Genomic DNA, 22,795 nt, shown 5'->3' with positions numbered 1-22,795 from the left:
ACATTTTCCTCTCACATCTCTCAGAATATTGGAAGCCTGCTGTGTAGTAAAACTGTAGCCTGTTAAGCCATAGGCAATTGGGCACGAATGTGGAAGCTCAGTTTTGTACATTCTATTGCAATCAGAAAACATCACTACCAAAACCTGTTTGGCAATATCTCGCATCAGGTTGTAAGATCTATTTAAGCAAAGGTGCGATTTGGAAAGTACAGACTGAATGTGATCTTTATCAAATACTGTTGAGGACTGCTTTGCCTCAGTATGATAAAGGTACAGATCGTTAACATCATGTATATTGACATTAGGGTGACTACATGCTTTCCCAGTCACTGATACAACTTCACAGAGGAGAGTAGAGCAACTATCTGTGAATTCTTTTATTTCTTTTTTGAGGTCCTTAAGTAGTGGATGGAGTCTTGATGGTCTCTTTGGTACTTCTTGTGCATACAAATCCAGCAAAATATTCCATGTCTTCTTCCAAAGTGAATGGGAGAATGAAACCTCCAAAACCGTGGTTGCTTTCGGCATCCAACATACAATGACTGCCTTCGTTACTTTTAAGGCATACATTTCCATCAGTACTTGCAATGCATAACGCTCTGGAAGGGTACGATACGGCCCTTTTAAAAATCCATCTGGATGTGGACATTTGATTTCAACTGCCATTTCTGGTGTCCCATTGTTTCGGAGACTTCCGTCTGGACTGACGACACAAAACGGTTCTCTATTATGATGAACGACGTAGCAGCCCTCTTCATGGAAGTGTAGCTTTGGATAAAATGTTGGCAGCACAACTGAAACAAGTGTTGCAATTCCATTGATTTCGTTCTCTACACCATGGCGCATTCTTTCCTGAACTTCCTCAGACGTTATCGGTTTATGTTTACCCCTAAACTTTTCGTCATAAAACTGTTGTTGTTCTTTAAGTGTCTCGAGACCTATTGCCTTGTAAATGATACTCCCTGTAACTTGAGCTTTGGAACGAACATCAAACCATATTTTAGATCGTTGCTTTCTATACCTACAATAGACATGAAGCGGTAGATTTCCATCGTCTATCATTGTTTGATCCATTCCTGCAAGACAAACGTAATTGCTAAGTGAATCCATATGAATGGAATTGTTCAAGGGAAATACAAATCCTTGCGACATTGCTCCAATTTTAAGCAAGTCCTTGATTGTAAGCGATAAATCTGTCATGGTGGATTGGATCTCATGCATAGATGTTTGTATACTACTAAGAGCATATGCCATTTTTGATTCTTTCCAATTTGGTCCTGACTCCTGTTTTAGTTTGTCAAATGCATATACTCGTTTGGTGTTCAGTTCCCTTAAATCTTGCATTCTGCCACTCAGGTTCTTTACAATATCTCCATCGTCCTTTCCAAACTCATTCATTGCACTAATTTTCTCGAAATTATTTGAGTCAATTTTGTTGATAAGAACCTCGATGCTACTTTTTTCACTATTGAATCGAGCCAACCGATCCTCGAGATTTGGTTTGTTCTCATGACCCCAACAGTTTACATCACCAAATTTTCCTCCTGCATTCAGCTTTTTTAAATCCAAGCTTAATTTGAAAGGTGTTTGAAAAGAATTTTGCGTTTTCAAAGCAATGGCCTCCATTAGAGTTGTCATTATCCCAGGGGATTTGCAATTTTCCTTAAGGACTACATCACTCTCACCCAAAATCTCCATGCCCGGGACGATGAAATTCACTGAAGACTAAGAAGTTTCCAACTCTCCGATTTCAGATACACCTGTGCCTAGCTGGCCTTTATTCTTCAAACCAGACATAAACCGTATAAACTTTCCTTTAAAAAGCTGTTTTCCAGTTCGCCAAAACTTTTTGACAGTATCATCATATCTCATTGAACATGGAATCTCTTTTGAAAACCAAAATACAACATCAAGAAATAGTTTATAAGCGATGTTTGTCAATGGAAGACGATTATTTGCCAAAGCTTTGAAAATTGATAACCAGGCTGGTAATTGGTTATGTGCATTCAAATACTGGATTGCCGCTGGTAGATAAGTTGCAACAGTTTGCAGGAATTCTGTTTCATTCTGTGATAAAGACTGACAATTGATGATACAGGTTTCACTAGTCTGTGTATAAAATGACTTTGTGAGTGTTTCGCTTATTTTACATTTCTTTACTGGAGGCAACTCTATTGACGCTTCAATGTCAGTAATACGAATAGCTTCAGTCTTTTCAATTGGAATGATAGTTTTACCTGAATCAAAAATTTCCTTGGGTTTAATGCCAAATTTCAGCTTTTTAAACTTATTTAATTCTGATTCTGCTTTCTTTATCAAAATGGTGAGTTCTGATGTTTGATGATAGTTCGATGAATGATAAATTATTTCGCTGAAGGACGGGGATGTTATATAAGTACTACATTTGAATCTCTCCATTATCTAGAAATCGAAAAGAAAATCAACTGTAATATACCGAGCAAAAGCACAAGGTGCAAATCAAGCATAGCATTTTAGTATCAACGCGACTCAAGAATAACAAAAACTCAAAACAAGAATCGCATGAACATCAGCAATGATAACCAATTTAACCTTATTCTTTTATTGAAGAACATCTGTTATAGTTTTTTTTTCTTTCAGCTAATAAATGTTTAACTTATGATTATATATGAATGAATTTGTTTCAGATATTTCAATCATATCAATGTGAAAAACAAATAAATTTCCATTTCATGTCATTCTGGAGAAATACCCGAAAAAAGTATAGCAATCGGGAAAAAATGATGCAAACATAGTATAGCATTCACTCAAACAAAGAATAGCTTACTTTCTAGAAATGGCATATGTAGTCCAAATTAGCTATGATTCCTAGCGGAAATTCCATAAAAATAAATGTGTATACAAACTTTTTTGTTATAAAACATATTTAAAAACATGAAGTAGTACATTTAACGAAATATGGCAAAAACATGAAAATCCTTTAACAACTCTATTAATGGAATAATATTAAAATCTGGAAGGTTCCTATTAAAAAATATACACATATGAATAAGTTTGCAGTGATTTCAATCTTTCCATGATTAGTTAAAATTACCTTTCCCCCATATTTTGCCTGTCGGATCTTCTTGGAGTGTCTTAATACCCACAATACATCAGGGTACCCAAATCAATATAGCTAGTGATCCAAATCAAGTGGATTTTCGATTAGCACTTTGTATACAGTGGTTCATTCCTCTTGCTGAAGCTAATAGCTGTAAATCAAATTCAGAAGGTAGTTGTGGAAGAAATGATTACAGAACAGGTTAGTTTCATATTTTTTACTTGTTGGCCATCGTGTTAAATTATGACGATATAAGATTCTTGAATGAATGTAAGAAAAAGGCAATTTTTCCTACATTAAAAAAAATGTCATTAAAAATGATGGTTTAAATTAAAGGATTTTTTATTGTGATTATTTAGTGTACCAAATACCAGTGAGTATGCCCTAATGTTACCTTAATTTTCTATGTTTTATAGTAAAGAAGCATCATAATATAACTGGAAAACATGTTTTTATAAATTGAAATCTGTAGGCACCGTTCATTTACTTGATGTTACTCTTAACGGAATAAAATTCTTATACTTTTTAAGCGGTTAGCTTCGCTAACCGCTTTATGGCATGGGTCCGATTTTTCTCGACACCGGAAACTTCCATAAGGCGCTACCTATCGACAACGGAAACTTCAACAAAGCCTCTACCTATATATAGTACCTATGATTTGTTTCTAACACATATAACATATGTTAAATAAAATCAAGACTATCAAAACAACATAATCTTTCGGTTTTTTATTTTTTTTCTGATTTTGTTTGTCAATGAAATAAATTCATAATTGTTGTATGAAAAAAAGTTTATGTATAGGAGCATTTGGTGTCGAGATTAAATTTCCGTGACATCAGCTGATGGCGATCGGGCCCTGTGACGAAATTCAAAGTCGGCATGAAGTTTAGCTGATAACATTATCAACGCGTTAGATTTAAACTTTAGGAAGAAATGTATAGCGAGAAATATCATATTTGAACCCAATGCTACACGAAAACCAGTAGGCATTTCCGATTTATGTGTTAAACTGAAGCCTGAATCGAACAGGTGGTCAAAATGGCGTTGGACACCTTGTGTATTTATATATAGAGGGGGTAGAATGTTTCGATATTTGGCTAATTTAGAGACTTACTGATAAAAATTCAGGTGCCTGTGATTAATTATAAGGCACTCCTCATAAACAATAAATATTTGGCCGAATTATGCTACTGGGCACAGGGAGGACGGGTTAATTACTGGCTAAAGGGGTTGAAGGTTATTACCGACTGCAAAACATCGGAGAATCTCTCGATCGAGTTTCATTTTCCAAAAAATTAATGCATCCCTTTAATTAACTTAAGTAATACTAGTACACATAGAAAGCCTTTATATAAAAATACTGAATACATCTGTAAGTTGTACAGTTATGGATTACTTCCATAATGAAACGTTTGTTTTCTTCTCCTTTTTTTCTCAATTGAAATTATTTAAAAGATGATAAAAACTTTGTTTCCAGGGATAAATTCTATACTCAGTCTAATTATTACAAACGATTTTAAACGATCACATTTTTATTTAAAAAAAAAATAATGGGAGCCTGAAAATACTAAAATTAATTTTAAAAAATTGGAGAGAAAAATTTAATCGGCATTCGATCCTTTTCTAAAAATCAGCCGATATAAAATATGCACAGAAAAAAGAGGCATGAAAAATCTTAACGATAAGCACAAATTGAAAATTATATCTAATGAATGATTATTTTTGAAAGTTTGCTAAATTCCTATGCAAGGTATAAGTTGTAAAAATACTTTATAAATTTGAATTTGTCCAATTTGTTAATTATCATTTTGAGCCTTTGAGAAGAAATAAAAATTAAAGTACAGATGCTTACAGACATATTGATAGAAATTAGCATACTTGTTTTTAGTAAAAAAAAAAAAAAAACAACAACAATGTATTGCTTATGCGACATATTGAAGAAAGTGACAATGATACCTAGGTTCTGTAATTCTTGCAATGGACAATTAAATTGTTTGTTATACACTGACTTTTAGTGAACCTTTGAATTTTTAAAATACTAGTATTGGTGGATTAAACAACAACTTTCCTTTTCACACGTTTTATATATATATATATATACACATATATATATATATATATATATATATATATATATATATATATATATATATATATATATATATATATATATATATATATACAATATTTCATGAAAAATATTTGCCAAATACTCAGTATATGTTCGTTTATACATATCGTGCAAGACTCTTTTTTAAATAATTGTCATATACCATTTACTTATTCGAACATTTAATTGTATGAAAAGTCAATAATGTACATTTCTTAAAACTTTATTATCTTGTTTACTTGCCTTTCTTCCTGTGAGAGAAATAGTTCATAATATTAATAAACAGATATACTCAGTATCTGTATAAAAATACAGAATGAACAGTGATCAGTCTCAAAAGAAAAAACGGATCCTTGAAAGTTCCGGTGCCTAGGAGAAGTAAGCATCCCCAATGACAGGTCACACCTGCTAACCCGCAGTGAGCCTCCGAAACTGCATCTTCGCTAGCCAAGGGTTTTCAGTCCGCAACGCTCCCCATAAACCCTTGGCCGATATGCACTGTAAAACGCCGGTCATTTTTCATTGGAGAGTTGTAGCCGACCGTGGACCAATGAAATAACTGTTTTCAATTTACGTCCTAGAACTTTTGAGAAGTTTTCGAGGAAACTCTAACACATGTGTAAACCCGTTTTTGTTCCTATGAACACACCACGTCTGTCCATTAAAGCATATATCGCTTCTTGTTGGAAAGAATTTAATTTTTGTATTCCAAATGCTGTTTCAATGGAAGTCGCCATATTGTGTATAATTTTCTACCGAAACATACATAAAAGCTATCATTTCATTGGCTGTTTGCTTCAACCAGAATTATCGTTCTTTCTGAAGAACTTATAGATGGCGCTATGTGTGACCGGCGTTTTATAGTGCATATCGGCCAAGGGTTTATGGGGAGCGTTGCGGACCGAAAACCCTTGGCTAGCGAAGATGCCGAAACTGAAGCTCTCTGAAATTAATTAATTCTCTGCTCGTCCATCCGTTTTTCTCAGACTAGCCAGCTAAAGATCTATGTACAGTACTCCAAATCAATTAAGCTAAAGAATTTGAATTATCATTTTATTTTATTTTCGAGTTGTTTGCTATAGTAGCCTTTACAGTTACCTAATTTCAGAATCAATAGAGCATGAAAGCCAATTAAATTTGCAACATCAACATAATTTTTTTTTCGTTCTGAGCACTTTTGGACGCCACCATTGGAGACAATTAGGGAGAAATTTTTGAAATTGAACTTCCTGTCTTTCAAACTGAAAATCTCAGGTTGATATTTTGAAACAAACATTTGTGACATCAGTCTGGGATGTTATTGGTTATACCATTTAGTTAAGTACTACAAAATTCAGTGTGTCTGCTTCTTCGCTGATGACACTGGAAAAAGATATGCATGCCTACTTTAATATCATCATTCAATGCATTTTTTGTTATTTTACACTGTACATATTCGATGAAAGCATGCTAACCGCTTTTCAGTACTTTCAGTACTTTGATTTTTTAATGGCATCAAAATGTCTTACCGAGAAAAAATACACACCAAAACAAATTGGTGTATACTATTGAAATGAACCGAGGTGCTATAAAATTGGTCAAACCAAATATCTATGAAATACTACATGTACAATACGTGAGCTTTTCTCTGAATACTATTTGAATAGCCTTTTTACATGTTCCCTTAGAACAAGAGAAATCCAGTGTGGCCTTTTACTCATTCATCTCGAAGAACTTTGCGCTCCCGCCTGCTGGCAGGATGTTTGTCTATGACGTAGTGGTAACTAACAAAGGGAATGGGTACAGCAAGAAAACAGGTGTTTTCACTGCCCCTAGATCAGGGGTGTATGCATTTTCCTGGACGCTTGTTGCTGCTGGACGACATGTTGCAGGAACCAAGGGTGCTTTCGGGGAAACAGCGACTCATATACTGCAGAATGATGTAATAAAAGGTACTCTTCATGCTGATACGGAAAAATACGGGGATGCTGGAACATCGACAGGATTTGTTATACTTAACCTGGAAAAGGATGACGATATCAAAATATCTAGTGCCAGCTGGAACGGACAAGGATCTGCTTATAGCAATGAAAATTATGGCAGATGGTCATTCTCTGGTTTTAAAATAACTTAGTATTGTAGCTTTACTGAACAAAAAGTTCTCCAATAAAACTATGATTTGAAGAATCACTGCGTTTTATGAATATAATGTCTTGAAAATCCATCACTAAATGCCAATTGTGTTTTAAAGTTCCATGTATAAAAAGCAACACACGAGTGACATCACAACCAAGTTCATGTATTTACTATTACTTAACAATATTAAATAATCCTGTGAGTTATTTATACATTACTGCTTACATTTGCAATAGGAATAGTCGAACTTAATATCTAAATACACTGTAACATATAATACTATAGTAATCAGATTTCCACTGGTTATGATAATGTTTACACATAAGTCTTAGAATAAATTGGTAACTTAAACTGCTTTATAAATTAAACATGTTAAAGTTAAGAATAGATCTATAACATGTATATGCCAGGTTATCCCAGTATATCCATCCACTTGCCACAATATCTTCTTTGTAAAAATCTTCTTACATTTTATGCAGCAGTGAGCCAACATGGCCAAACATAACTGACAGTTTCCTCAGACCTGCAGATAATACTAATCACCATCTTCTCATCACATGGGACTGATGTTGAGTTGATACACGTTTATTTATTTATTGCTACAAAGGCGTGGTTCTTGGAACATTTTACGCAGTACGCCATACCATCTTTTTATGACAGATGATGTAATTGTGTCCCGGTATTACAAACCTCCTTTTTGTTTTCATTTGAAGCGCAGAATTTGTCCAAAATTGTATGCTTGAAAAGAAGAGAACACTTCATGTGGCCTTCAGCTCAGCATTTAGTCAATTAACATAATAAACAATGGTACATGTAATTTCCATTCCTATGTCGATACGATAAATCCTGGTGAACTTGAGATAAAAGATACGACCGAGTCTGATACATCTGTTTCATAGTTGGATATTTATTGATGTTTAAGGAATCACTATCTAGTTGAAAATATGGAATCATTTTTGCATTCTTGGCGAATGTTTCCAGCTATCGTTTATGCCCTAGTATACCAAACAAACTACACAGTAATTCCTTGAATAATCATTCAACAGAAAGGCTTATTGGACCGAAAGCGTCTTTCTACAAAAACCTGGTTCCCCGAACTCTTTTTATAAAACAGCCACATATTTAATTTAAACATTAAAATAATCCTCTTTTTCACAAAAACCCTCTTTTGAAAATCCTTCTAGGGGAGTTTGTGTTTTAAGAATACATACTTTTCCAAAGACAATATAAAACTTTTACAGCATCAATATGTCCTTTTTGTTTTAGTCTAACCTAGCATCACAAAAAAAAATCTATCCTTTATAAACTCTGATCAGTCACAAATCCCATTCAAATATATATGAAAATCCAAATTCTTCCCATGAACAATATAACAATATATTTGTAATTTGGCTCCAAAAAAGACAACTAAAGATATATATAACAAAAAAAATATTTATTTAAAACATCACATTCTATTACAGATATTGTAGTGATATCTGAAATGATATACATCACCTACGATGGGATTACAAGAAATGCTTTTTATCATATTTTCACTTAGATTAATATTTGAATGCTTGGAATCTTCTTGAGATTACTATATATAAAGTAAAGGAAGGTACATGTAGTAGTATAGATGTACATGTACCTTGAAGCAAGCAGCTCACTTATTTAAAAGCTTTAAGACTTAGTATAATTTTTTAAAATATTGAAATCCTGTAAACAACTTTGACTTGGATTGCTTTCACAATTGATAATTAATTGTTAAAAATGATGTTCTTTTCATGTGGTCTGAAAATATGACTTAACCTCAACTAATTTCAAACCTTTGCTTTCATTCTATGAAATTACAATTTAATTTTTTTTTTTTAAATATAAATTTACTAGCATAAAAAAACAAGAGGCCCACGGGCCTTATAGGTCACCTGAGCATTATGCAACAACTTTCCAGTTATTGAATTTGATTCATGTTTTAAGCCAGATGCTATATGGCATTCACAATTTTGAAAGAGGCACCATTGATCATCATAACAATACACTTAGCAGTTGCTTAGCTTGGTTACTGAATACCCATACGCAGGGTAGGGGAACAATATTGCATTTCAACTAATCAGTAATATTCAGCAATAATCAGAAGTGCCCCTAACACTGTGACATAAACCCCTGACCCTAGGTCCACACATTGCACAAATTTTTTAAAGGCACCCTTAAAATTGCCTATCCAAAAAAAAAATGTTATATAAATATAAAGGAGCAGATTTCAAACAATTAATTCATTTTCAGTATATAAGTAGAGCCCCCCCCCCCCACCCCCACCCCTGACCCTGGGGCCTTGAATTCACAATTCTGCAAGAGTAGGGCCCTTGCTCATCATAACTATAAAAGTAGTTCATCTGCTTCATACCCAGAGACAGAGAAGAAAATTTTCAAAGATTTAATGCATTTTCACTATATAATCAATAGAGCCTCGCCCTAACATCAGAGCCCCTGACCCTGGGGCCATGAAATTCACAATTTTGGAAGAGATATTCTTGCTCATCATAACTATGTACTTGGTTAGTTTGTAAATATCCAGGAGAAGAGAAAGGGATTTTCAAGAAGTCATGCATTTTCACTATATAATCAACAGAGCCCCCCCCCACACCAGAACCCTTGACCCTGGGGCCATAAAATTCATAATTTTGGTTGAGGCACTCTTGCTTATCATAACTATGCACTTAATTAGTTTATTTGATACCTAGGAGCAGAGAAGAAGATTTTCAAAGAATTCATGTATTTTCACTATATAATCAATAGAGCCCCCCCCCCCTTACACCAGAACCCTTGACCCTGGGGCTATAAAATTCACAATTTGGGTAAAAGCACTCTTGCTCATCATAACTATGCACTTAGTTAGTTTATTTAATACAAAGGGGCAGAGAAGAAGATTTTCAAAGAAATCATGTATTTTCACTGTATATAATCAATACAGCCCCACCCTAACACCAGAACCCCTGACCCTGGGGCCATAAAATTCACAATTTTGGTAGAGGCACTCTTGCTCATCATAACTATGTACTTAGTTGGTTTATTTAATACCCAGGAGCAGAGAAGAAGATTTTCAAAGAAATAATGCATTTTCACTATATACTTATTTAGCCCCGCCTTAGCACTAGAACCCCTGACCCCAGGGCCATGAATTTCACAGTTTTGGTAGAGGACTCAATGCTGATTACAATCATGCAAACAGTTTGACTGCTTGATGTCCAGGAGTAAAGAAGAAGATTTTTAAAGATTGCATTAATTTTAGTGGTTTTGGCCCCACCCCTCAAGCCCCAGGGGGGCAGGGATCATGAAATTCACAATTTTTGTTCCCCTTCACCCATAGATGCTTTGTGCCAAATTTGGTTGAAATTGGTTCAGTGGTTGCAGAGAAGAAGCTGAAAATGTTCAAATGTTAACACACGACGCACGACGACGGACGAAAACGGATAGCAATAGGTCTCCTGAGTTTACTCAGGTGACCTAAAAATTGATGGGTCATTCCACTGGTATACAGTACAGCTTTTATTTATAACAACAAAATCATGCAATGTGATATCATATGGGTATAAACTTCTCATTTCGAGCAAGCATTCAGTCTTACAAAACACAACCAATTAATGAATACATGTACATATGTACAATAAAAATATGTACACTGTACATGTATATACACATCACTTCATAATGAATTATCATTTTTAACAGATCTTGATTAAAATAACATATTCACAATAATACAGTTTTCTTTCACCAATACTACCATGACATTCATAAATCTCTCAAATAAACAATATTTAATGCATACATATTTATGATACTATAAAATCAAGAAAAAATACATATAGCATAATGTTTTCATCAGGATCAATATCCGAGAAATGTTAAACATGATCACTGTTTGAATTGGTTTGAGAGTCTACAAAGTGAATTAAATGGATGCCTTTGACAATTCAGATTTATACATTTTCTCAGTAAATATTGCACGAAAATAAAAACAGAAACTTTGCAGAATAAATGTTTCACTTTGACAGAGCTTCCACAGACTTTAAAGCAAATATATTACAAACATTAACAAAGGTTTTAAAATTTATTTAAAATGACATTTACATTACTTATACCCTGGATAGCCCTGGGCGGGTTTGGGGTAACTACCGTATCCTCCCGGCCCTCCCCCTCTGGAGAAGGGGTTAGGCTGACCCCCGGGGGTGGGTCCAGCACCACTGGGTGGGGCACCTCCTGGTTGTGGCTGACCGGCATATCCTCCCTGATACATTCCCTGGACAAACAATCAGTCATTTTTATTAAGGAAGTTTTATTATTACAGTATAGTCATGTTAATCATTATAGTTAGTTTTTTTTTTATTTTACCAAATCATCATTACACATTTTGGAAGAATATATTTCTTGACTCCAGTCACAAGTGCAAACTTCTATTTTTTACAATATGAAGCGAACTACAATGAATGCATACTACAGGTTCATAAACACTGAGCATGGATTATCCATACACAAGGTATAAACTCTATATTACCTGTTGTTGTTGATTCCACTGTGCTGATGATGATGTTGGAGGCATTTGACCTTGACCAGGGTGAGGCATGCCTTGTCCTCCATACTGTCCGTAACCATAGCTACCAGCACCTTGTTGTGGGGGGAACCCTGGCTGTCCGGGGGGTACCCCCTGTGATTGTGGGGGTCCTTGAGACAGGCCCTGCTGTTGGCCTTGAGGCATACCTGGCTGGCCTTGAGGCATTCCTGGTTGGCCTTGAGGCATGCCTTGACCTGGTGCCATGCCCTGAGAGGGCTGGCCTGGGGACATTCCTTGAGTCATGGGGCTGGGTTGTCTGTCAGGTTGGGAGGTGGCAGGGCTCTGAAAGGGTCTCTGCTGTGGACCAGATTGTGATGGGGGAGCAGGTTGTTGGGGTCCACCAGGGAAGCCTGAGTTAACAGAAAGGGTCAATGAATATTTCAAATGTGCAAGTATATAAACCCCATAGATCTCTTTAAAGTAGGTTTCTTAGAAAATAAATTTCAAAACTTGCTTTTTTCCTTCATGTAAGATATTTGTTACATGTACATGTATATACAGACTAGGTGCTGGGAAATAAACCATACAGCTACTGTAAATAAAAAGAGGGGGATTCAGACCTTAAAAGAGGTAGACTTGTGCATGGTGTTTTACACTTCCAAGTTTTAGATACATGTATGTACAGTATGTAGATATTGCCTCAGAAGACTAGTACTCACTACTGCAGTATATGAAATAAAATTTCAAGTGTTATTAAGTGCAAGAAAACACCGTCTACATAAATTATTTAGATAGATATTTTTCATGCACATAAATAACAAGTATTGGGTCAGTGGCTGTTTTAACCCTTTGAAGATGATGTAGCCTGAACCATTAATTGTCAGTATTCATTTGTCAAATAAAGCAAAAGATCTAAAATTTTTTTTGTATCTCGTTACAAAAATTTGGATTTCCCAGGACAATGCAAGCAAAAGAAAAAATGCAAAAAAGTATTTAATGAATCCTGATTCCCTTTTTCACTTCGATAAAAGAAGTCAAACATGTGCACCAGTCATTGTCAGAAAAGTATGCTTAAAAATTTTAATTCAGGTTAACTTCAGTATGAAAAAGCGTTTTTATGTTCCCATGCAGTTCAAATCATGCGAGATCTCCAACGAGATTTTATGACTGAGTGGCTTCATAAATGCTTACCCAATCGAACTAAAACAGATTTAAATTTGCAGAAAAAGCAGTAATCTTTTTTAAAGCCATAATAGGTGGGAGATATAGTTAAGAAGTGGTAGACATCTACCTAATGCATTAAACTTAACATGTATGAATAAACCAAACATATTTCATCTCATATTTTTAAGTTGGTTTAAAAGAGGTTTAATTTGAACTTGCATATAGACAGCAGCACTATCTTATTTATTAAATTTTTTACGCACTGATACAACAGAATTACTTACTTATGGTACAATTCTCATTGTCTGTTCAAAATCAATTTTAAAATAATTTATTTCTATCCCTTACTATTTTGAATTACAAGTATTTGACACCAAAGAAATACCAAACAATTACACATGAGATAGTTTTCGACTGGCCAGAATTTAGCAATATTTTCTTCCAGTTGGCCGCCATATTGGAGGTTGACTTAGTGATTTTTCCTCTTTGTCTTAATACCAAGTTTAAGAGAATGTAGCAGATATATATTTAGATAAAGGAGGCTTCCAAACATTTATATACTTCAGAAAAAATAATGATTCCTAATTCAAAATAGCAAATATAAAAATTTAAAATTGGTTGAAAAATGACTTCAAGGAATATCATCAATATGAGCATTTGGACCTCCAATATGGCGACCAATGGGAAATAACTCTGCTAAATTTTGGCCAGTGGAAAACTATCTATGCAGACAATTTCAGTCAAATGAAATAATTGAAAGACACAGGATTGACTCCACCTGGATTAGAGTACTATACCTGGGGCCTGCTGGCCATAACCTGGTTGCTGCCCCTGATAACCTGTGGGTTGCTGAGGTTGCTGGCTATAGTTTGGTTGACCGGGGTGTTGCTGTGGGGTGACCACACGGGGCTGGCTCTGAACTGGCTGGGGGGACACAAAAGCTGAGGGGTGGGAGACGGGGGTGGCAGGGGAAGGGGAGGGCTGGATATTGTGTTTATTGGCTGAGCCTATACTGGAGATACTGTCAGGGGTGCCAGATCTCTCCTGTCCTACATTAAGAAAAAACAAACTTTGAATTACTAAATCAGCAATAAATGTATTTAAGAACACAAATTTTTATATATTCACCTAGAATGTCCTTGGAACAATAAGTAAATGCAAGCTTGACCATGCATTTTGATTATTACATACATTTTCTGCACACATAACATTCATTTACATGTAGATTTTAAACTTTAGTTATCAATTTATTAATGAAAAAGTAAATTAAGGTACCTAACCATATTTAATTGTCAGATTAATTATCACCTCAAAATAATCTGTCCTTTTACTAGGAGAATGCTGAGACAGTTGAATTATTTTCACTGATCTTACCACTCATTCCAAATGAGGACATGACTTTACTGGGATTATTTTCCTCCACTGACTTTTGACTGGAGTAGGGATCAAACTCCTTACTGTGGGACACATCCCGGGGCTGACTAGAGGTGGGATGCTCTACCCGACGATTGCTCTCTGACACAACCATCGGTTCATCTAATGAGAGGAAATCATCAAGTTACAGTAACATGGCTTTTATAAAACTGAAATGTGCTATAACCATTCCTCTAAGTTCAATTTAATTTATATCAAAACCTTACCTATTCCTTTGTTAAACCCATACATAATACTTTAATATATTCCTGATACTGTGTAAGGCTATTTTAAAAGGCTACATGTAATACATCAAGGATTTTAAAAAATCTTCCCTGTTCTCCCTCATCAACTGTCTTTTTCAAAAATGAACTGAATTCCTAATTTAAATCTCTTTTTAAAATTTCTCTTTTAAATTTCTTTTTAAAGGCAGAGATTTTTTACCGGGTGGTAAATTCCAGGTGAGGGAGGGGCTTATTTTGTACAGGTGTGAATGCCTTGGGGGCTAGCAGTCTACCTGTGGTCATCTGTCTCCTAATCCCTATACACAGGAAGTGATTTAATACACGGTGAAATACTCAGATGTCAAACTTTACCTGTGTTGGGAATTTTGAAACAATTTTAAAATTAGTAGTAAAAAGTTTTTTTTCAATTATATATTGATTTATTTTTGATTGTTTGAAAACGCCCCTACTTATTTAAAAAAATATATTATGATATCATACTATGAATTCAAATATTAAAACAAAAACTGTTTAAGATGTTATTGTACGTGTTAATTTAAAGAAAACAACTCTTGTAACAACCAAATTAGACTAATAATTCATTCATCCCCGGATCCCATCTATTTATTTAATGAAAGAGAGCTGTGTGATCTACATTTCACAAAAGAGTTATGCACTGCAGACATGTAGGTCTACCATGGCTTTGTCACCATGAAACATGGTAAAGAAGATTACTTGTAAACTCTTATCAGAATTAAAAGGGAAAATGCAAGTTAGCCATGATTAGAAACATTTTTTTTTAATTTAATTACTTCACACAGTGCTGCTCTGAACTTTATTAATAACATTTCCACTTTAAAATTATACCATTTAACATATTAAAAATAAAATGGAAATTTCATTTTAAAAAAAATTTTATGTACCAAAAGTTAATTTTTTGTTTTAAAAATACATTTCATATTATTATCCTTTCAAATAGGTATATTTAATTCATAAATTATCAATCTAAAAAAAAAAAATCACAGTAATTCTGTATACCATGTTCAGTAAAATCAAAGGATCAAAAGTTAATTAGATGGTCACAACGAGTGTACAGGGTATACACAGGGACCAGTAAGTAACTGTCAATCAAGTTCCAGCATCCAATGATGGACCTTCACATACTTGATTGACAGGGCTACCCAGACCAGGTATTTTTGAAGGCGGTGCTTAAAATTTCTGCCTTTAAAGGTATGCAGAATTTATTTATAAGATAACTGCCCAGTTATCTACCTTTAGCAGCAGGTGCCCTTTTGCTGTCTACTGAGCTGGTGATTTCCTGTTCTCCTATCTCCATCTGATCTAGGAGCTGTGTGACCCTGTCTCGTATCTGTCGGAGTTCCCTCCTAACAGTAGACAGCTGGGGGTTAGTTCCTGAGGAGACGGGACTATGTCCATTTACTGAAACAAAAACAGATATAACATTTACCTATAATAATTTCAAATTTGTCAGTGGTTTGTAATTATGCAAATCTTTTATTTCTTTTCATTTTTTATTTTTTTCAATGACAGTGACTACAAATTTAAAAGCATTTCCGACACTTACCAAATAAGGTTATTTTAAGAATTCTGCTGCACTGTATGGCAAAGGACAGATCAGAGTCATCAAATATGGTCACCAGATCTTGATCTGCAGACAAACACAAGAAAAATTGATTTCTCAACGATGGTATTGTAAATCAGCAAAAAACTTGACCAGTGATCACAAACAACGCATGAGAAGAAATTATTCCCTAACTTTAAGTTATGTACCTTCATCTTTATATTTGATTAAAATGTCATCATCATTGTTAAGTTTTCCTCTGAACACTCTCTGCATCATCAGCACTAACTCGTCGTAGGTAATGTCCTCATTGTGTATCGGGATTCTTCTGATGTCATCCCCCAGCTGGACTTTTATTATTAACTTCCCACTCAAGTCCATTCTGATTTCTGTCTGCATAAAAGCACATATGAAAAACATAAATCTTAAACTACGTTAAAGTTAAAAAAGGAACAGGTCCATAGGTAGCTTAGAGTCACATGTGGCGTATTTCTGATAAGTTCAGAGTTCAGACTTACTGAAATTAAAAGGATGATTAGATCTTTCTATTTGTTTTGATCCTGTAAATTACACAATTTTAATTAATCGCCTTTCATAGATATCAGAGATTTAAAGCAATAACCGATTTATTTCTGACTAAAATCAATATGGTTGAAGTATGTCTTTTAGAAACAAAAAACTGGTATAGGATTCCTTCAACCAAGATGAAGTAAGTTTTTAATGCATACTGTCTTTTGTGTATTTTTAGAAATCTATACACTGTTAATGTTATCAAATACACATTCTTCAGGGAAGTTTAAACATACACAATATGCTTGTGTTTTCCCTGCATGAACCACAACCCCTAGACTGTTAGAATTGATCTTAAACCCTTTTCTTTCAAAAAAGGGGAAACACTACAGTTACTGTCTTGAAAAATAAGTGATACTATGAGACTCATGGGAATGGTAAAAAAAGAGGATTGCCAAACCCACTATCAGGTTTTGCCCAAAAGCCCAGATATAACTTATATTTTGACACAGTTATCATGAATTTTGCTTACCCTGCAATATAATTTTTTATTTGACCTCTAAAAATAGGGAATAACTATCTTCTAATTTGGTACTTGCAACCGTTAATGCTGATTTAACGGTCACAAACTGAGTTTTACCGGCGACGCTTATGCGTCGCCGGTAAAACAGATGTTTGCGACCGTTAAATCAGCATTAACGGTCGCAAATACCAAATTAGAAGATCAATTATTCCCATTCTAATGCAATCCATACATTTTGTTTGTTGTTTACGTCTTATTTTGTCGAATTTTGTTATATAAAATACGTCACGGGGCATTGTGTTTTTGCGTCGCTCTATTATGACGTCACAATGTAAAGTTTTCACTCTCGTTAATGTTTGTTTTACTGCTTCAAACACCAGTGCATTAGCCAATCGAAACGTGTTTTACAAAACAACTGCATTAGAATGAGCTTTTTACAACAAATAAATGCATAATTCTGCATTTAACCCTTTCGACGCCAAATACACTGTGACCTTACGACTATAACGTCAAGGATGCCGTACTATGATGTCAACTAAGACGTAAAACAGTTGCGTCAGAAAAAAAGCGTCAATTAAATTGATAATGAAAAAGCACCTGTTTAACCAAGGTAAAAGGATGTAAGGAAAATGCTTATAAAAGAATCATATTTATTCCAATAATTCTAATATCAGTACAATAAAGTAAGCAAACATTAATCCTATAGCTAGCAATTGCAAGGAAAGACTAATAATAGAACGAAGGAGACCCCAACTCTTTTTTAAAATAATATTTATACTAAATGTTATTAATTCATAACTGCCATATACGAGAAAACGGACCCTCATATAACCTTTACTTTTAAATATATAATTTATCTCATTTTTCCAGAATTTGATGAGCATTTTAATAATTAAGACGCTTCAAAACAAAGGTGGAGTGGCTTAATGATAATGTAATGTGTCATTTCGGGTCTCGAACTCGGTATGTTTCTAGACATTACCAACATTTTTAAGTACACCTTTATTGTGTTGTTACAATGCCTCCCCTCAAATACAATGAAAAAAGAGAGAAGTCCAGTCCGAAAATTAGGGCACCGTGGGCCATCCCCTCGCAAAAAAAAAAAAATCGATCCCGATATAATAGAATAAATATTACTTTCATGTAAATGAACTCATGGTGTATAAAATTGGTTCTTCAGGGTTAAATCATAAAAAATAAAACCTTTTCTACTACCACGCGGAGAAACATGAAACATCAGGCTCATTTACACAATGAAGTGTTTTGAGAAAGTTTATTCCATATTCAAAAATTAAAAATCATTAGTTATTAAAGGAATGAAGCTTATTTCAACTTATGTTATACGTTATAACATAACTTGGGGCAGTTTACGCTTTTTTTATAAACCGCTTCGCGGTTTATAAAGCGTAAACTGCCCCAAGTTATTTTATATCGAATAACATAAGTTGAAATAAGCTTCATTCCTTATAATTTAATTTCAATGTAGACAATGAGACAATTTTTCCATTTTTTCCTTCGCAAAAATGCTTCAAACATCGCTTAATGGAGTAATACGTTTTTGACGTAACTCATTGTGACGTAGGCAAGTTATGTTATACAAAATGGATAAAACCGTTTAACCAATCAAATGAAGTGTTACAAGTGAAATTAAATTATATTTATATTTTTGGTTTTTTTTTATCAAGTAAATCAGACTGTATCAAAAGCAGTAATGGTATTAATGCTGCTGAACTGAGGAATGATAGACATTTATGTCATTTTTTTGGGAGGGGGGGGGGTAAACACTTGGACACAACAATCGAACATCATCTCAAAAACGTTATAGAAATTGGTTTCTGTAATATAGATTCCAAACGTCGGAATGACTTGGCCATTCGCGATCATATTCCCAAATACAAAACCTGCTTGACAGAAAAAATATAGCCAAGAGTCACATGTCATGCTTTAGCATATGAGCTTGACTTCTAATCTTACGAAAAATTAAATTGTATCATTGCGCATGGTTTGAAATAATGAACTTTCTAAATTCCTGAAATTGATCAAAACTCGTCAGATGAATCAATAATACCTCTATTTAACGATTGTCTGGATTCCAACTCAGATTTATGAAAAGTTCTAAAATGAAAAAAAAAATGTATAGTACTAATTTGATCAATGATGGGTGTACTGCAGTCATTTGACGAAATCTACATGTAGTTTACATGTATTTGCTTAAGGAATCACTGTCTAGTTAGTATAATATGCCAGGGCATCAACGATAATTGATGTCCCTGGCATTCTATGCTAACTAGACAGGGATTCCTTATATTTCCATTTCATTGTGAAATAAATTTTAAAAATGTAGACATGGATCTAAATTACATGAGGACTCACATGCTAATTTCAAAAGTCCTCGCCCATTGACAAAGACAAATACAAAGACAGCCGTACAAGATTTACATGCATATTTGGCCAACTTAGCTATTGACGCGCCTAATTTACATTCCGGTAGAATTATCAAGAAATCAACTCCATTAACTTTCAAAGAGTTATCATAGAGAAAAAAATTAGAAATGGAAATGTAATGGCATCAGCTTACCTGCAATCGCGGCTTTTCATATTTAGGTAAATTGTGTTGAAATGTACATATTCATATATGTCTAAAGCAATGATTAAATAATTCGTATAGCACTAGTGATAATAACTTTTTTTTTTTGTATGAGGCCATGCAGATAGGTATATCCTTTAATACTACGGCTCTAATTGGACTCTCTAAATAGCTCCACCTGATTGATAATAACGAAAATCAAAAATAGAAAATGAAATAGTTTCAATATTCCAGGCCTAAAAGATTGAAACTTTAAAAAAGAAAATAATATAGTGATTTTTTATTTTTTTTTTGGGGGGGGGGGGGGGGGCAGGTTAATTTTTAATTAATCGGTAGGTAGCTGGAAGCTGAAAACAAGTCAACTTTTAATTTAGGCTCAGATTTCTTGAATTGCATTATTAATGCTTACGATTACAGGTGATAGTACTTTTTTCAGCTATCATTAATACATTCTCAAAAGATGTCGCCATATCAATATTAATTAATCTTCTATATATAAGAACATCGCAAGCGCCAATGGAATGTCAATAGATCATATTGTCTTTTCAGCCTAGTCTATTGTTGTTTCTTTTGTTTACATATTTTAAGCATAAAATCATTGTCGGTATAATGCTCAAAAATAAAGAAATAAATACTGCGTGTATCTAGCTGTATTTTATTTCTAAAAGTTGTTGCAAGTTCAATACAATTTCAAAGTGACTTTTTATCGGAAGATTTCAACATTAATATCACTGACTACTGTTTTTAAATGTATTTAATCTATTATTTTAATTCATTTTAACAAATCTTATTTTTTGAATGATAAATACATTTTATAAGGACTAGATGTATATTCACAGATCTCTCTCTCTCTCTGTCTCTCAATCGATCGATCGATACAATATTTATATGCATGTAAGTATCGCCAGGGGAAATAAGTGTAAACTGTCCGAGGACTATGGATCATTAAAAAAAAACTTATGCTATGCATGGCGCGCCAAATTTTACAACGCTAGTGTACTCCTAAACCCACGTCATAATTAAACGCCAATGTAAAGAAATATGATGTCATATATTAGACCAGTATCAATTTAAAAATAAAGATCCATACTTGTGTCAAAATTTAGGTATTACTGTATTTAATTCAAACTGAGATAAATGATAAATAAAAGAAAAAGTTACATTTTTGTCGGTTTGGCGTTGACACGGTAAACGACATTTTTGTCGCTTTGGTGTCGAAAGGGTTAATCTATTACTTCAATTTATTTTAACAAATCTTATTTTTGGAATGATAAATACATTTTATGAAGACTAGATGTATATTCACAGATATCTTTTTCTTTTTCTCTCTCTCTCAATCGATCGATCGATAAAATATTTACATGTGTATATGCATGTTAGTATCGCCAGGGGAAATAAGTGTAAACTGTCCGATGACTATGGATCATTAAAATAAAACTTATGCTATATATGGCGCGCCAAATTTTACAACGCTAGTGTACTCCTAAACCCACGTCATAATTAAACGTCAATGTAAAGAAATATGACGTCATATTTAGACCAGTACCAATTTAAAAATAAAGGCCCATACTTGTGTCAAAATTTAGATATTACTGTATTTAATTTAAACTGAGATAAATGATAAATAAACGGAAAGGTTAAGCATGTATTACAAAGCGACATTTTTGGCGGTTTGGCGTTGACACAGTAAACGACTTTTTTTGTCGCTTTGGCTTCGAAAGGGTTAAAACTATGTCGCCATGGCATAAACAATACAATATATTGAATATAATCGTATTTATGATGTCACAATGCTCACACAAGGCTATGTTTCGGCATTTATTGAATAAATAAGGCTTTGGTTTATAGGGTTAGCTTTTTGGTCAATTTTAGCTTAACATTCTTATCATTTAGAGGTAAGATTTTTCACAATGGTGTTATACATGGTAGAAAGAATCCCAACAAAAAAAACAAACAAACACTGAAATATTAATTTTATTTCCTCACATACATTTCTTTACAATTACAAATCCTTAAATACAAGATCATGTAGCTAAATTAAATGACATTCCTTATCAAGAGAGAAACTATAAATTACATAGTATTTGATATCAAGCAAACAAATTTCGTAATATTCTTTCGAGGAAATTCGAAGACGCCTCTAATGTATGCAATGTAAAAGCTTGGTTTCAGTAGAGTTTCTACAAAAATTGAGCCGGTGTCTTAATAATTCAATATGTGAAATATCGAAATCTACAATACAGTCCACCTATTTTCATTTTCTCACCTCCTTCTGGCGATTTACGTCGAGGATTTGTCTGAGTCAATCTTCTGACTGTCAGATGTGGCGATTTGTCGCTTACATCATCCGGAAACTGTTTTTGAGAGGGCCGCTTAAAACACACAAAATCCTTTTTAAAATAAATCAATTTCTGCAATAACTTTTGTTATTTTTTATAAGTGACGATTTTTTTTTATTATTCTGAGATTTTTAAAAAATTTATGATCAGTCACTAATGACTATTATTATAAAGTTAGATCAGGGGCGCGGATCCAACACTGGCCTGACTGGGGGCATGTTCTGCATTCTGAAAAATGTACATAACTTATAATTTATAACCCATCGCTTTGCTTATAGAAATTCATTTACAGATCGATCAGGTTTTAAAACTTTTGAAAACACAGCTCTTTCTATTATCATTTATATATAATTTATGGTCTGCTTATTTTGGCCTTAAAAAAACATTTGGGGGGGGGGGGTGAAAGGAGTGGGGGGGGGGGCTTTTTTTCCCCAACTCTGTTTATGTATCTGTTTTCGCTTTTCTATTCTGTATATCCAGGGTCCTATATACTAAGTCCATGGTATATCTTAGTCCGAAATATCTTACGTTTTCCAGGCTTTTTTTCAATTTTGATATTTTTAAGTTTTCCTGGCAATTAAATATCACATATATTTATTCGCAAAAAAGCTCACA

At 33.9% G+C, this 22,795-nt stretch overlaps 2 protein-coding genes across 3 annotated transcripts; one reads left to right on the top strand and one right to left on the bottom strand.

The window, feature by feature from the left end:
• The first annotated feature begins 3,214 nt into the window (after positions 1–3,214).
• Positions 3,215–7,341, top strand: LOC134250002 (complement C1q-like protein 3). The gene is made up of 2 exons (XM_062732341.1): positions 3,215–3,280; positions 6,857–7,341. Exon 2 carries the CDS (start codon positions 6,928–6,930, stop codon positions 7,300–7,302), a length of 375 nt encoding a protein of 124 aa, XP_062588325.1. The 5' UTR covers positions 3,215–3,280; positions 6,857–6,927; the 3' UTR covers positions 7,303–7,341.
• A 1,381-nt stretch (positions 7,342–8,722) lies between these two features.
• Positions 8,723–22,209, bottom strand: LOC134250000 (protein TFG-like). Of its 2 annotated transcripts, XM_062732338.1 has the most exons (10): positions 22,108–22,209; positions 16,431–16,614; positions 16,225–16,308; positions 15,912–16,079; positions 14,377–14,538; positions 13,800–14,051; positions 13,287–13,307; positions 11,842–12,248; positions 10,782–11,586; positions 8,723–9,169 (listed from the first exon to the last, which is right to left on the bottom strand). In XM_062732338.1, exons 2-9 carry the CDS (start codon positions 16,600–16,602, stop codon positions 11,419–11,421), a joined length of 1,434 nt encoding a protein of 477 aa, XP_062588322.1. In that variant the 5' UTR covers positions 16,603–16,614; positions 22,108–22,209; the 3' UTR covers positions 8,723–9,169; positions 10,782–11,418. The 2 variants fall into 2 exon arrangements, with proteins under 2 accessions (XP_062588322.1, XP_062588324.1); XM_062732340.1 differs by lacking the exon at positions 13,287–13,307.
• Positions 22,210–22,795: the final 586 nt, after the last annotated feature.

Source organism: Saccostrea cucullata, unplaced genomic scaffold (genome assembly GCF_032062105.1).
Source record: "Saccostrea cucullata isolate Sc308-1 unplaced genomic scaffold, CSIRO_AGI_Scuc_v1 ctg2981, whole genome shotgun sequence".
In the NCBI taxonomy this organism is placed as follows: Eukaryota; Metazoa; Mollusca; class Bivalvia; order Ostreida; family Ostreidae; genus Saccostrea; species Saccostrea cuccullata.
Note: the sequence above shows the minus strand (reverse complement) of the source record. Positions and strands in the feature narration are given on the sequence as shown.

Coding starts and splice junctions, on each gene's coding strand:
- LOC134250002 (XM_062732341.1), top strand. CDS start 6,928: ATGTTTGTCTATGACGTAGTGGTAACTAACAAAGGGAATGGGTACAGC.
- LOC134250000 (XM_062732338.1), bottom strand. CDS start 16,602: ATGGACTTGAGTGGGAAGTTAATAATAAAAGTCCAGCTGGGGGATGAC. Junction 14,539..15,911: donor AAGGGCACCTGCTGCTAAAG/GTAGATAACTGG, acceptor TCCTCTCATTAG/ATGAACCGATGGTTGTGTCA. Junction 14,052..14,376: donor GTCCTCATTTGGAATGAGTG/GTAAGATCAGTG, acceptor TTCTTAATGTAG/GACAGGAGAGATCTGGCACC.